General features: G+C 37.7%; 1 protein-coding gene across 1 annotated transcript in view; it reads right to left on the minus strand.

Moving 5' to 3' along the window:
- Positions 1-1361: 1361 nt before the first annotated feature.
- lrrc4cb (leucine rich repeat containing 4C, genome duplicate b) overlaps positions 1362-13559 on the minus strand; it is a 31929-nt gene continuing 19731 nt past the window's right edge. The window contains exon 2 of the mRNA XM_056259036.1: positions 1362-3369. Coding sequence (XP_056115011.1) covers positions 1424-3319 — 1896 coding nt within the window. The 5' untranslated portion in view covers positions 3320-3369 and the 3' untranslated portion in view covers positions 1362-1423. The remainder of the gene's footprint in view (positions 3370-13559) is intronic.

The raw sequence follows: 13559 nt of genomic DNA on the forward strand, positions 1-13559 counted from the left end.
ACAGAGTTTCATGGTAGAGCATACAACCCTTTGCACATGTAGACACAACGACACGTTCACACACTCGTCATCATCATCATGTTAGGTGAGGTATGCTGTTGCCAGTTAAATAAACCATACAAGAGTTATTTTCAAAATACCGAAAAACAGAATGAACGTAATATTCTATAGACAATGGTAAAATAATAACTGATGGTACAGTATAGGGCAGATACAACTCACAAACATACAAAAGCACACATTCACAGTAAAAAACATGTGTTTAAAAAATCCCTTCTATTGGAAATAATGCAGTTCTCAAATAAACAATAAACGTTTTATGCACTAGGCGCACTCTGATTTTGTCCAGTGTGTTTTTCACTAGGTTATCAGTTTCCATAGTGACATTAACAGGCTATTTTTTGTTTCATTATTTATTCCCTCATAGCCATTTTTGTCTAAAAGCCGCAAAAATCGTTACAATTTCAATTTCTTGTCTTTCATGATCATATCCCACACACATGTGACATTGGGGCCATGTTTGAACTACCCTGATGTTCACTGATGTATATAAATTTGTTTTTTATATTTATAGGTCTGTGGCATTTACAGTTATAAATATATTTACAGATTTTGGGGGGAAAAAAACAACAACAAAATGCTGAATTTCAAATGCCACGTTTTAGATAATACCTTGACTTAAGAACTGTAATTCAAGGCAATTATGCAAACCTATTTTCTGAATTGAAGTCAATTGATGTGTGTTCAGAACAGTACTGTAGCTTCTATAAATACTAGAAATGTTTCCTTTCACACTAGCTGCATTTGCAGAATAATCCAGGCCCTGATAATGAAAGCTTTCCCTTTTTTTTGTTCAGTAACAGGATTTTTCATGGGGAAATGTAACCATTTATACACCTCTCTAGAGTTGCTGCATCCATCAGGCCCACCATTCATATCTAAGTGCTCTATGCGATTTAAAGTCTGCAGTTTTCAGTGGGCAGTTTTTGTTTTCACTGTCTCAAAAAAATGAAAACACACTGGAGCAATGGGATGTAATATGCCACAACTAAAAAAAAGAACAAACAAACAAAAAAGCAACAACTGTTGTCTCATTGCTCTCAAAAGCATGACAGTTGACCTTAATTCTACTAGCACATTAAAGTAAACCATTGATTACCCCAGTTTATAAAATATAGAACTGAAAAAGAAAAAAGAAGAAGACAATATTAACATTTTTGTCTTATGATTTCATGATTCAGTCACTTCACATATCTTTAAATAAATAAGATTTGTAAAGACACTTGTTAAAATAATGATACATACACCCTGGCTCTCATTGACATTGCTGAACGTCTTAATGCACGCTGTCATCTTCATGACGACAGCATGTCCACAACCAAAATTTAAACAGCATTGGTAGAATTAATTTCGTCCAACATGGTCAAATTTGTGTCTCCTGTACATTATCCTTCGAGCTGGCTTGGATTAGTAAAGGTTCATGCACTGAACTATGCAGCGAGCTAAGAGCAGACACATGGTTATAAGCAGTTTTGTAGGAGTTATAGTGGTTGTAATGCTCATGCTCTAGGGGCGGAAGAGTCAGGTGACTCTCCATGGCCGGAACCCTCGTCAGCTCCTCGTGGACGTTGATGATCTCAATGGTGCGGGTCGGCCCATCATGATCCTGCTGGTGGTGCTGCTTGCGCATCTTGTAGAATATTATAAGCATGACGGCAGCCATGAGCGTGATGGCCACAAAGCAGCCAATAATAATCTTGGTGGTTTTCATCACCTCCTCCAAACCATTGAGAGCGCCATCAATGTCTATGTCAGTCACAGGAATAGTGTACGCTCTCTCGGTGGCAATGGGTGTTCCCCTTGTGGTCGAGGAGGATGCCCAGCCAAAAGAAGGCTGAACCGGTGTCCTACTCTCCCCATCGATAGGGGTTTCAATTGTCTCTACGGTGACTGTAGTGAAGTAACTAAAGCCACTGTTGTCAACGGATGTCACGTTGAGGACAGCAGAGGCTGAAATGTTGCCTTGCATGTTGCTTACGATGCAAGTGTATGTTCCTGTGTCCTGGACGGTGACGTTGGAGAAGTTTAGTGTTCCGTCGTTTTGGACAGAAATGCGCATTTTGAGCACCCCATGTGTTATGATGGAGCCATTTGGTGTTAGCCAGCTGACCGAGGTCACTGAATTTGTCCGACATTTGAGCTCTGCCGCCATTCCCTCAGTCAAATTGAGGTCAGCAGGTGGTTCGACGATAACGGGGGCGTAGCACTGAAAGTAGCTCTGGTCCAGCTCCCCGATGTAGCGCCCTTTGAGGCTGGGAGGGGAATTACAGCGTGCACAGCAGCTGGTGTTTGTTGGTACGGTCTCTCTCAGCCACCAGCTCAGCCAAAGAATATCACAGTTACAGTTCCAGGGATTATGATGCAAATGCACTCGTTGCAAGTGGTGCAAAGGCGTGAAGAGATCATGGGGCAAAAAGGAAAGGTTGTTGTGAGCCAGGTTGAGCTCTCGCAAAGAGTGCAGGTCATCCAAGGAGTTCCGCTCTATGGTTTGGACTTGGGCGTGCATCATCCACAGCTTCTGAAGATGGACAAGACCCTTAAAAGAACTGGGCTGGATGACGGTGAGCTGGTTCCCGGACATCTCCAGCTCATCCAGGCGAATCAAGGGCTGAATGTTGGGGACCTCTTTGAGGTTACACATGCCCAGATTCAGGTAGCGAAGGTTACTCAAGCCCTGAAATGCTCCACTCGAGATGTAGGAGAGACGCTTCAGCTCTCCCAAGTCCAACCGCCGCAGGGAGGGCAGGCGACTGAAGGCATCAGACGGTATGCTCTCAATAGGGTTATTCCTAAGCCACAGCTCTTTCAGTTTTGATAGATACTCAAAGGCGCCATTTGGGATGGTCGTGAGGCGATTGTCAAAAAGCTCCAGAGTGTTAAGGCTGGTTAGGCCATTGAAGGCGCCAATCTCGATGTTACGGATGTGGTTTCTGCTAAGCTGAAGAATCTCAAGGTGTCGTAGATGCTTGAAACTGTCTACTTTGATGACCTGGATTTGATTGTCCTGAAGGTTTAGATACCGTGTATTCGTGGAGATGCCATCAGGGACATCCTTTAGCCCTCTGCGCGTGCAGATGACCTTACTAAATTGATTACTGCAGGAACATACAGAGGGACAGGTCTGGGCTCGCACCAATCCGGCGACAACAAGCAACTGTAGGGCTAAAAGCAGGAGAAACAAGGGGTCAAACCAAGCCCCTTTCCATCTAGGACCTCTCAACATCTGGCGCTGATGGTAAGAGGTCATCTTGTTCAACATTCATAATTTAATGCCAGCTGATTTTCTCTCACCAAACATTTATAGGCAGTCTGAAAAAGAGGAAGAGGAAAATAAATCTGTTAGCAAAATGTGTCATAGTGAATGTCAGTGTAGCATGATGGCAGTCAAACAGAACATCACATTCCGCTGATGTTCGGCAATTTTTTACAACAAAAAGAACATTATTCCGTCAAATGGCGCTGCATGTACATTTCTGATATCCTGATGATGTCGGGGAAAAAAACAAGTATTGCTGTTTAGGCAATGTACATGCAATATATAGTTCTCCAATGTGGCTGATAAATTGAGCATAATTACTGTCGCAGTAGTTTAATGAGCCTGCACAAAGAAACACACCACAAATAATTCAAAGAATAAGGGACGGAAAGATGTCATTTTCTTGATTGTTTTTTGTTTGTTTGTGCACTGTATATAGCAGACACGAGCTTAGTCAAGTATTGAACTTTGACCAAACCTAAGTTTCTGTCTCCACTTTCTTGACGCAATCGAGACTTCCTGGAATTAACACAGGGGGAAAAAAAATAGTTGGTTTCAAAAGAGAATAATAAAATGTAATTTTATTATATTATTATAGCATTTTTCAAGGAAAAACTAGCCACACCCAGTAAAGAAAATGCTTTTGTGATGTTCTTGTAATGTTGTGCTTTTACTATAATATTATAAGTACAAACACTCCTGAATCTTGTATGCTATGCACTAAAATGAGATATATGGAAATCCTGTCACAGCAAGCTGTCAGAGGGATGGATTAAGCTGCAGACAGGTCCACCACTGGGCATATCTAGGAGATAAGGATGTGTATTTGGCTTGTATATTCAGCACTATGCTTGCACATACTATGAAGATACATAGAAACTGAATTGTCAAAACCCACAAGAAATGTGCCACTGCTACAGCACACACTAAATTTAAAATTCCTTCACCTCTCTGCAGTCTCTGCTCTCATTATCTGCTCAAGTGTTCTAATGAAAAATAAGATGTCTTATTACTTATGCTGTTTGCAAATAGGTTACTATAATCAGTATTCTCGTTAATAATGAGAGGGAAATAAAAGGAGAGAGAAATTTAGGACCCCTGACAAGTCTCTTACAAACTCACTTTGACAAGCAAAATTTAATTTCAGTGTATTATGAAAGGCAATCAAGTATCTTGAAATAAATAGAAACGCTTTCATTTACAAGATCAAGCAAGCTCTGTCATAATTACAACATTTTACTCTCGGAATCTCCCACCACAGTAGGAAAGTAAATAAAGTATGCGACAGAGAGCTTTCCTATCAAAATGGCAACAGGATCGGAAGTCGTATGGAATTACATTTGTGCCAATAATAATGAACGTAACTTTTCAAGAAACTAATGCAAATGTAAATTGAAACTGAATAAAATATCTGTGAAACAAAAAAAAAAAAAAAAAATTGACTTCGTTTTCAATACACCGCATGTTTTGCTAACTGTTTTCACATCTTTCTTTCGCTGATCTGAACTTACAAATGTGCTTCCAAACTTTTCATTTATGCATCTGAAGTTTTCATTTACGCTCCCCGAGTTTTCATTCGCCATTCTGGCACATACTCTCGTGGGGGCGGGGCTAGCAGCAGTCAGTTCTCATTGGCTACTGAGTTTTTGATTGACAGCTTCTTGACCTGGAAGTGAAGACGTCAGTGTTGTGTTTACATGTGTGGATGTAAGCGTCTTTAAGCGCCGCTTTCTATTTCATTTTAGTGATATAAAGTTTATATCTGTATTTATCTGCTGCTACACTACATTGTTGAGATTATTTCTTATAGAATGAATAGTTCAGACGAATGAAATTATTATCATCAGTCATCGTTGCTATCAGGATACTGGATATTCGTGGTAAGTCCGATTTAAAAAAAAAAGTTTTAATATACTAATACTATTTATAATACATTACTTGTTTTTTCAGGTGGAGAGGTATTTTACAGCTCAATGAGAGCCCATAACATTGTACAGCAGTGTTGTCTTGATTTAGCCCAATCATTACAGGGCCTGTTTATCTACATACGGTTACAGTCTTCGATTAGATCATATTTACTTTGATTAGATCATATTTCCCCCAGCCACCCCAAACAACATTGGGCTAGAGTACTGTACCTGTTCTGTACAGTACAAAAAGTACTGTATCTGACAACCGATGCTATTGGACCAGAGCGCTGTCAATCACTGCCTGATTCAACTTTGGCAATGTAAAGCCTTTTTACCATACCAATAAAGCTATTTAAACCAGAATTTTTAAATTTCTGATTAATTTGCGATGCATAGTTTTTGAAAGAGGAAAGACATGACTTGCCCACAGACCACGTCTCTGTTCATTATGTAAACACTCAGTTATTTTGAAGTATCGCCCTGGTCGCAGTGAGTCAATATTTATTCTGATTACTTTTGTGTGACTGATCAAGCTATTATATGTAGCTAATATGAGTAACACAATTATTTTTGTGTCCATATTTGAATATTAATAATTAAAAAATGCTCAATTTAAATGAACATTTCAGAGATAAATGCTTAATCTTTAATAGTCTTTAAACTTCCAGCAACCAGGGAATACACACAGCCATGGATATATATATATATATATATATATATATATATATATATATATAGGGCTATACAGCCAACTACTGGTTACAGTTACACAACAGTATTACAGATAATAAATGGTGCATGAGGTATATTTATTTAGTACTGTAAAATCCCTTAAAAAAAATTATATAGTTAGTTTGAAAAATCAATATTTTAAGTCTGCAATTTGTTATGTGGGAGTTCAAAGGAGTTTGAATTGTTAGATTATAATACATTTCCTTTCTAGTTATCCAGGGAGTGCAGACACTTTTCCATAAACAAAATTCTGATGCTGTCACAGAGGATGAAGTGGTAGTACCAGAGATCCACTGTCCCCATCAGACAATAATCTTACTTTGTTCAGACACATCACCTTTGAATGACTGGGATCTTGATCTTCAGACACCTGACATTATGCAAATATTTTCATTTCTTTGGAGCTCTAGATTAAAACAAACACAGTTCACAGTTCACACGCCCTTAGAGGTATGTATCATCTGACAGCAAGACACGATTGTAATTTTCAAATTGTTTAAATTCCTTTTAATTAAGTGATCATTAATTGTGATGGTGTAAATGCATATGCTAACAATGAGTAGTGGGATGGCCATAGTTGCCAACCCTGATTACCTGGTTTAAGTGAGACTTTCTTGATGGATGAATATAAATGAACTGCATTTACAGTACATATAGCGCTTTCACAGAGCCAATGGCCACCAAATATATATATATATATATATATATATATATATATTTAGAGATATGTGCCAGATTGGCGAACGAAAACGCTCCGTAAACGAAAACTTCAAAAGCGTAAATGAAAACTAGGGGAGCGCATTTGTAAGTTCTGATCAGCAAAAGAAAGATGTGTTAGCAAAACATGCAGTGTATTAAAAACAAAGTAAAAAAAAATTGCCTGCGACTTTTTTCTTCAGTTTCACAAATATTTTCTTCAAATTCAATTTATATCTGCATTAGTTTCTTGAAAAGTTACGTTCATTATTATTGGCACAAAGGTAATTCCATAAAGTCGCATGGCACCAATAAGACCTCCTAAACAACATCAATGAATGAGGGCTGTATGTTGGTTGATAAATGCATTATACAGTAAATAAACGTTCCAGATGATTGTGAGCTTGACTTTTGTCATGAGTATTAGATTGCAGTCTGTTGTAAGAAGCAGTCTAAATCCTGACTGGAAATATCACATGCTTTTGTCAGTGATGATCAAGTCTAAATATTATGTGTATCTCACATATCTCAGTCTTCTTAGGATAAAATGAACAATTCAATTTGAATAAACCGTCTTTCTTGTCTTTGACCCCATTATACTATGAAATGTCTCAGATGGTCTCACTGTGCATCTGTGCTCCTGATCATCTTATAGAATTGTTAAACTGAGGACTGTGATTGATTTAGTCACAGTGAGACGTTAATCTCGCTGGTAGGCAATGAATGTTAGTTAGCAGCAGCATAATTGACACCTTACTGTGAGAAGCCGATGGACACACATTTAATGAGATGCGTGAGGTAATCAGGGTATGTCCTGGCAGGAGCCTCTTTTTCATTACCAAAAATAACCAAGGAATTTACAGAGGAAGCACACTAATCTCTCAGGTATTGATTGAGTGATTAGCTTGAGGCCTGCATAAAAAACACGAGAATTACTTTAAAACCCATTTTTATCTCACTAATTACATAATAGCAATCCACACATCACCCTACAGTAATTTTTCTGACACACATTTTCAAAATTGTCACATTCAAACTCATGTATTTTACATACTGTATCTCAAACCAGTCTATCTGCAAAGGCCTCATTATATGTTGTTACCGGTATATACTGATCTTTGTATAATCAAGAGTTAAGACATAAATATGCTGCAGGGAAATATTCAAAATAATTTGATGATATAGAAACACTTTTTGAGTCACATAAGAAACAATAGCAGTTTAATAATCCTCCAAACGCATAAGCAAGGCTTATCCTTGCTTTTTGTTGATGATGATGATGAATCTTGAGAATAATGTGCTAATTTAGTGCATTTTGACTGCATTTTTCCCTGCAGTGCTCTTTCCAAAGCCTGCATATTCCTTGAGGTCTCTTATGCCAATCAAATTAATGACCTGTGTTTCACAGATAAAGCTCTATATAACACACAAACAAAAATAAAGATAAAAGATGAGGTTTGATGAAACAGGTTCTTTGAGTAAACCAATTAAAACAAGCTTCTTTATAAAGTTCAAGATGAATATATCCAAAGGACATCAGTTTAAAAAACTAATAAACACTAACCTCCTTCAGAGAGCTGTTGAAAACAGGTTTTTTGTGTAGCTTTTAGACTAATTCATTTTAATTGTGTCTCAAACAGACACCCTACCCTTGCTCAAATATTATATTCACATGCGTGCTACAGTCTAGGCTTATTCGCTATCAAAAAACACAACTGTATACACTGGTGGCTATAACTTGTTCTCTGGCATCCTCTGCATTTTACATCACAATCAATATCTGATAACTCTTCCAAATGCGTTCTAAGACATCAGAGAGAAAACATATGATGAAGGTCTATTTCATAACAGCTCCTGAAGGACACTGGGAGGGACACTGATTAAAGTCATTATACCAACTGCACTCTATTCATCCACTATTGCTCATTATTATTTTATGTTGTTTATTTTCAGTAAAAAAATATGTAAATATAATATGATAAATATAAAACATAGTTTCAAAATAATCTGAATGATTAACTGAGATCTTTTTTTTTCTAGCAGGGTTATTTATTTGGTGGTAAATCAGCCAATTAATATTCACAGAATCTTGTAGCTTATTCTTGGAAGCAATCCTTCGGTACACTCTGTGCTCCTCTCGTTTTTTAGGACACCAAGGGTCTCCACAAGAACAGCAATCGATTCAGTGTTATGGAAGACTACACATCCAAATGCAGTCAAGTCATGGTTGTGCTGTGCATACAAGCAGTGAACATCTCTGACTGTAAACAAATGTGCACCTAATAAAATCTGTGTAAAATATTAAATGCCGTTAAAAAAGGTAAATAGTTTATGCAGCATCTCCTTTTCACATTTTCATCGTTGGGTTAGAGGTAACAAAATTGCAAAATCCGTTATTAACTAAATTTAAATATTATGTTAAAACTCTTACATACACAGTACAATGTTCTGGAACGTGCTCTGCTTATTTGCCCTAGAAGTAAAGGACAAACCAAAACAACACACTAAAGTGACTTCTCAGGAGACATTGTGTTGACTCCTCAGGACCTGGAAACAATGGCATACCGAAAGGATTTTGCTTATGGGATGCCTGCCAAGGTCTTTACTTAAATGGGGAGACTGTGTTGAAGCCAAAGAAGAGGCTTTACAAATGGAAGCCCTCCATTTAAATTTGCAAAGACTGAAGTACACTATAAATACATGTCATGTTCACCTTGAGTAGACAGTAACATTAAACAATGGGATAAAACTGACTGTTTTATTTTGAAAGAATGCGATTTTAAAGTAACTTTGAAAAGTATGATCCTTCTGCGATTTATTTCACACACATTAAAATGATCATATGTTAAAGCTCAACCAAATACAACCAAAATGTTCTGCATTAACAGTAGGGTGTCTAATACAATTTAATTCAGCATCTGAGCTTCAGTATATTCTAAAGAGAGTGATGCACATCTTTTAAATGATCGAAGCCCTATCCTACCGGTGTGTTTAAACAAGTAAAAAATCAATACCTTACTTGCCTCTTAGAAGGCCTTTTCAAGCAGTTTAGCCAGAGAAAATAGATACAAAACGAGGGAGTAATGCAAATTACTCCCACATAGATCTTCCTCAGCTCCTCTACTTCCCCTGCGCATCCAGTAGGAGTCTTAGTTTGTAATGTAATTTAGATCTAAGCGTCTATGGCCAGGTATAATCACCACAACCATTGGATTGTGCCAAAATAACTTATGCTGCCTCCATTATCATAATGACACTGATGAATAATCAGATGAAATGGCCGTAATCACTCTTCTTCTTTTTTTTCTCTCGCTCTTTTCTGGCTGTGTGGGTGGATCAGACTGCAGGGAGATCTTGTCCATGGATCTAATGTTCCCACCAAATATGTCTGAAGCCAAAACTTCATAATGTTAGTATTAGGATCTCCTTAAGGCATCCTGCTTACAATTATTTAATACATTCATGTAATTACTATTGATATTTGATCATTCCATTAGTCTTGGAGCTTTTAATATAGTAATTGTATTAGTCTGATGAACTTGTTCAAGAAAAATTATCATTAGCTCAGCCCAGATTCCCTTTGGGCCTTCAGCTGAGAGCAACTTTCAAGAGTTTGAATCTACAGAGATAAACACAGGAACAAACAGAGAGAGCGAGAGAGAGAGAGAGAGAGAGAGAATCACTTGCAATTTAATTGTTTTCCTCTGGCCTATTAAATCAAGAAAATGAAATTGCAATCATTACTTGTAAGCATGTTAGCAACCCTCACTTGGCAAATTATGACCTTCTGCAGTTAATTTAGTCACCTATTTATATTCACAGCAAAAAGAGAACTTGCATTCTCTAATGAACAACACTTAGCTGTACAATACTACAGGGAAACACAGAGTTATAGATGAGTTACAGATATTGACTTAAATCAAATCAGCTGTCTATATTTATGGCCATTTGCTAAATCATTAGAGGACCTCATGCCGATAGTCAGTTTTATGGTCTTGCTATGGCCTTAAATATTGACTTGAATCATTTAACCATGAGATATGGCATGTAAGCATGTGACTGCAAAATTTCAGGCAGAGGCAGAAGCCGTGGGGGTAATTCATTGGCTGTGGGATGGTGCACCCCCATGTTTCCTGACGTCGTGAGGGCCTTGTTAGCAAAAATATTGGTGCACTTTTAAACTGTCAGGACTCCTGCCAAAATCACATCCCACAGCACTGCAGAAGGTTAGTGGAAAAAAAAAAGCTGGTTACTGAAAATTGAATCTCTATCTTTATCATATTGTTGCGCTGAAAAGGAAATGAAGCTAAAGCACATATAGCACTGTTGCGCCAGTTAAAGGGGTTACTGAAAGCAGCTCTCGACAAATTGATGTCACTGCGGCATAGCTGCATCTGAATATTTATGTCTAGCTATATCTAGTCTATACATCAGGACTTTATCAGATTTGCCCATTTAATGACATCAGTCATCTTCGACACAATAGACCCGAGCAGATAATCTTTCAGAGCGGAAGTGTTCGAATGACTCGTATGTGGCTCTCCAACCACATCCCTGGGAGAATATCCATATTGTAATAGGCTAAGTTGTTGAGTAAGAATACAATTACAAGACAAAGAGAGTCTTGGCAGAAGACGGCCTTGCTGGAAATACACAACTGGAGGGACGGGGATCTCACATATTCTCATTGTGTTCTGGATTTTTTTAGTAAGCAGCTCACAACTCAATAAAAGTGAATGCATTTTAAACATAAAAAGTGCAGAGAAAGGTTGAGGAAAAATGAGTTAGTAACACCTGGTTAGTTAAAACACTTATTGTCCCTGCTGTTTCCCCCTGCTAAGTCAAAGTACTTGTAGTGACAGGGCACAAGACGCTTTTCTTCCAGACTATGTAAGTAGAGCGATCACTCCTGAGCCTGGCCCCTTCAGTTTACTTCAGTGTTCAAATTGAAAATCAGGGAGGCAGTGTGCTGACCATGCTAAAACACAGCAGACAGCAATCTTTAAAAGCGCACCGCTCTGACCCCTGAATGCAATATAAACGAATCCAGAATCACAGGGACAGTACCTCATGAAATATGAAATGGAAAATCAAGAGTCACCTTACAGTATTCTAGACCTTACCCTCTGCCCATGTACACAAAATATGCTGTACAATGAGAATCTTTTATACTGTATTTGACAGTTTTTTTTTTAAACCTGTAAAGTTTTTGCACTGAAAAGTTTCAAACAAAAAAGTAACTTTTTATAAAATATATAAAAAATATTAAAGATGGCTAGGTCACTAATTAAATCAGTTAAATATGCCATTAAGTGATTTAATGCTCAAGCTTTAATTTAGTTTGATGGAGAACATTCGATTTTACACAAAATTGTTCATGCAGCTCGAGAGATGGAGTTGTTAAAGCAAAAAATAAAATAATAAATCTTCTATGCTTTTACTTTTCTTAAAGCAAATACTAAGTCATTAAGAAATTCATGTTTAATTTCACTCCAACTGTTATGCTGCCAATGTGTTTTTAATAATAGAAAAAGGATTACATTAGAAAAATGCACAAAATGTGGTTTTAGTACCAGCCACAGTATATCGGTTATACAAGGGATCATACTGGAATGAGATTTCATACCAATTTAAAGGAGGGAAAAACTATGAATGAAACATTCTTGACACCCCTGTGACCGAAAAAGTTCCAAAAGCTTCTATTTCCAAGAACTTCCAACACAATTTCATGACAATTTGTTTTGGCAAATTGTTGGCTAATTTGTATGAATTCGTTCAATCTCAGGGGTGCATGGACCATCATTCTTACTTTCTATCAAAAAATCTTAAAAATTTCATACACTTTACATCATACACATTCACACAAAATTGCCACCTTGTAAGTCCTGTGAGATCAAGTTTACAGTTCCTAAATCGATATCCTAACAAAATAGCCTACTGTATTGTCTCCTAATGGACATCTTACAGAGCATCCTGTGATCTTGCCGCCTCTCATTTGTACAGGTACTTTTTACATTAAAGAAGCATGTTTATTGTGGAAGCAAATAGTTGCTGTGGTAACAAACAATGGTACCTGCTTGTAGAGTGAGGTAATATCATATTCTGAGGCTATCGCTAAATACTGAAAATGAGGACAATCAGCAACATTTATTTATTTCTCTATGTTGATTTAGATCGTGCATATGCTAGTTGTTTCTGTCAGTGACTCTAGTAAAGCAGACACATGCGCAGTTCCTTTGATCTTTCCATAAGGCACTCTATACTCTCAGACACACCACTGTACATGTTTCTTTTTTTTTTTTGGTTGAACTAATTCTTTTAAGTGTTTTTTTTTCTTTATCTTTATGTCAAAGTTTATAATCAAACTATTTACGTTATTGTGTAGACAAAAAATAAAATAAAAATTAAAATAGCCCACAGCAACTCCTAGGGCCCTATCTTGCACCCGGCGCAAATGACTTTGTACACTGAAGCATATATCATTCCTATTTTGCACCCACGCAAAGCGAGCTTTTCCCTCCACAGACGCACGTCGGTAAACTAGGAAATGAACTTGCGCTCCCTGGGCGGGTTGGCGCAAAAAGGAGGCGTGTTTCGGCACAAACATTCCCTAGTGCTATTTTGCAGTTCCAGAAAACAATTCCGCCACTGACCAGAACAAACCTAGTCTAAAGTCAGTGGCGCTGTGACGATCTGCGGCTGGAGTGCCCGCTTGAGCCTCTGGAGGGCACTCCTTCCTAGTTTATTGTTTCCATTATGTTTTACCCTGGACTGATTATGGTTTATTTGTTGCACCTGTTTTAGATTGAGTGTCCCTGATTTTAGCCTGAGTTTTCCCTTTGTTCAGGGCTCAGTACTGTTTGTGTGTGTCTGACTGCATTGCCTAGCCTTGTTTCCAGTTTCCT

This window comes from Rhinichthys klamathensis, unplaced genomic scaffold, assembly GCF_029890125.1.
Source record: "Rhinichthys klamathensis goyatoka isolate OS25496 unplaced genomic scaffold, OSU_Roscu_1.1 h1tg000161l_1, whole genome shotgun sequence".
In the NCBI taxonomy this organism is placed as follows: Eukaryota; Metazoa; Chordata; class Actinopteri; order Cypriniformes; family Leuciscidae; genus Rhinichthys; species Rhinichthys klamathensis.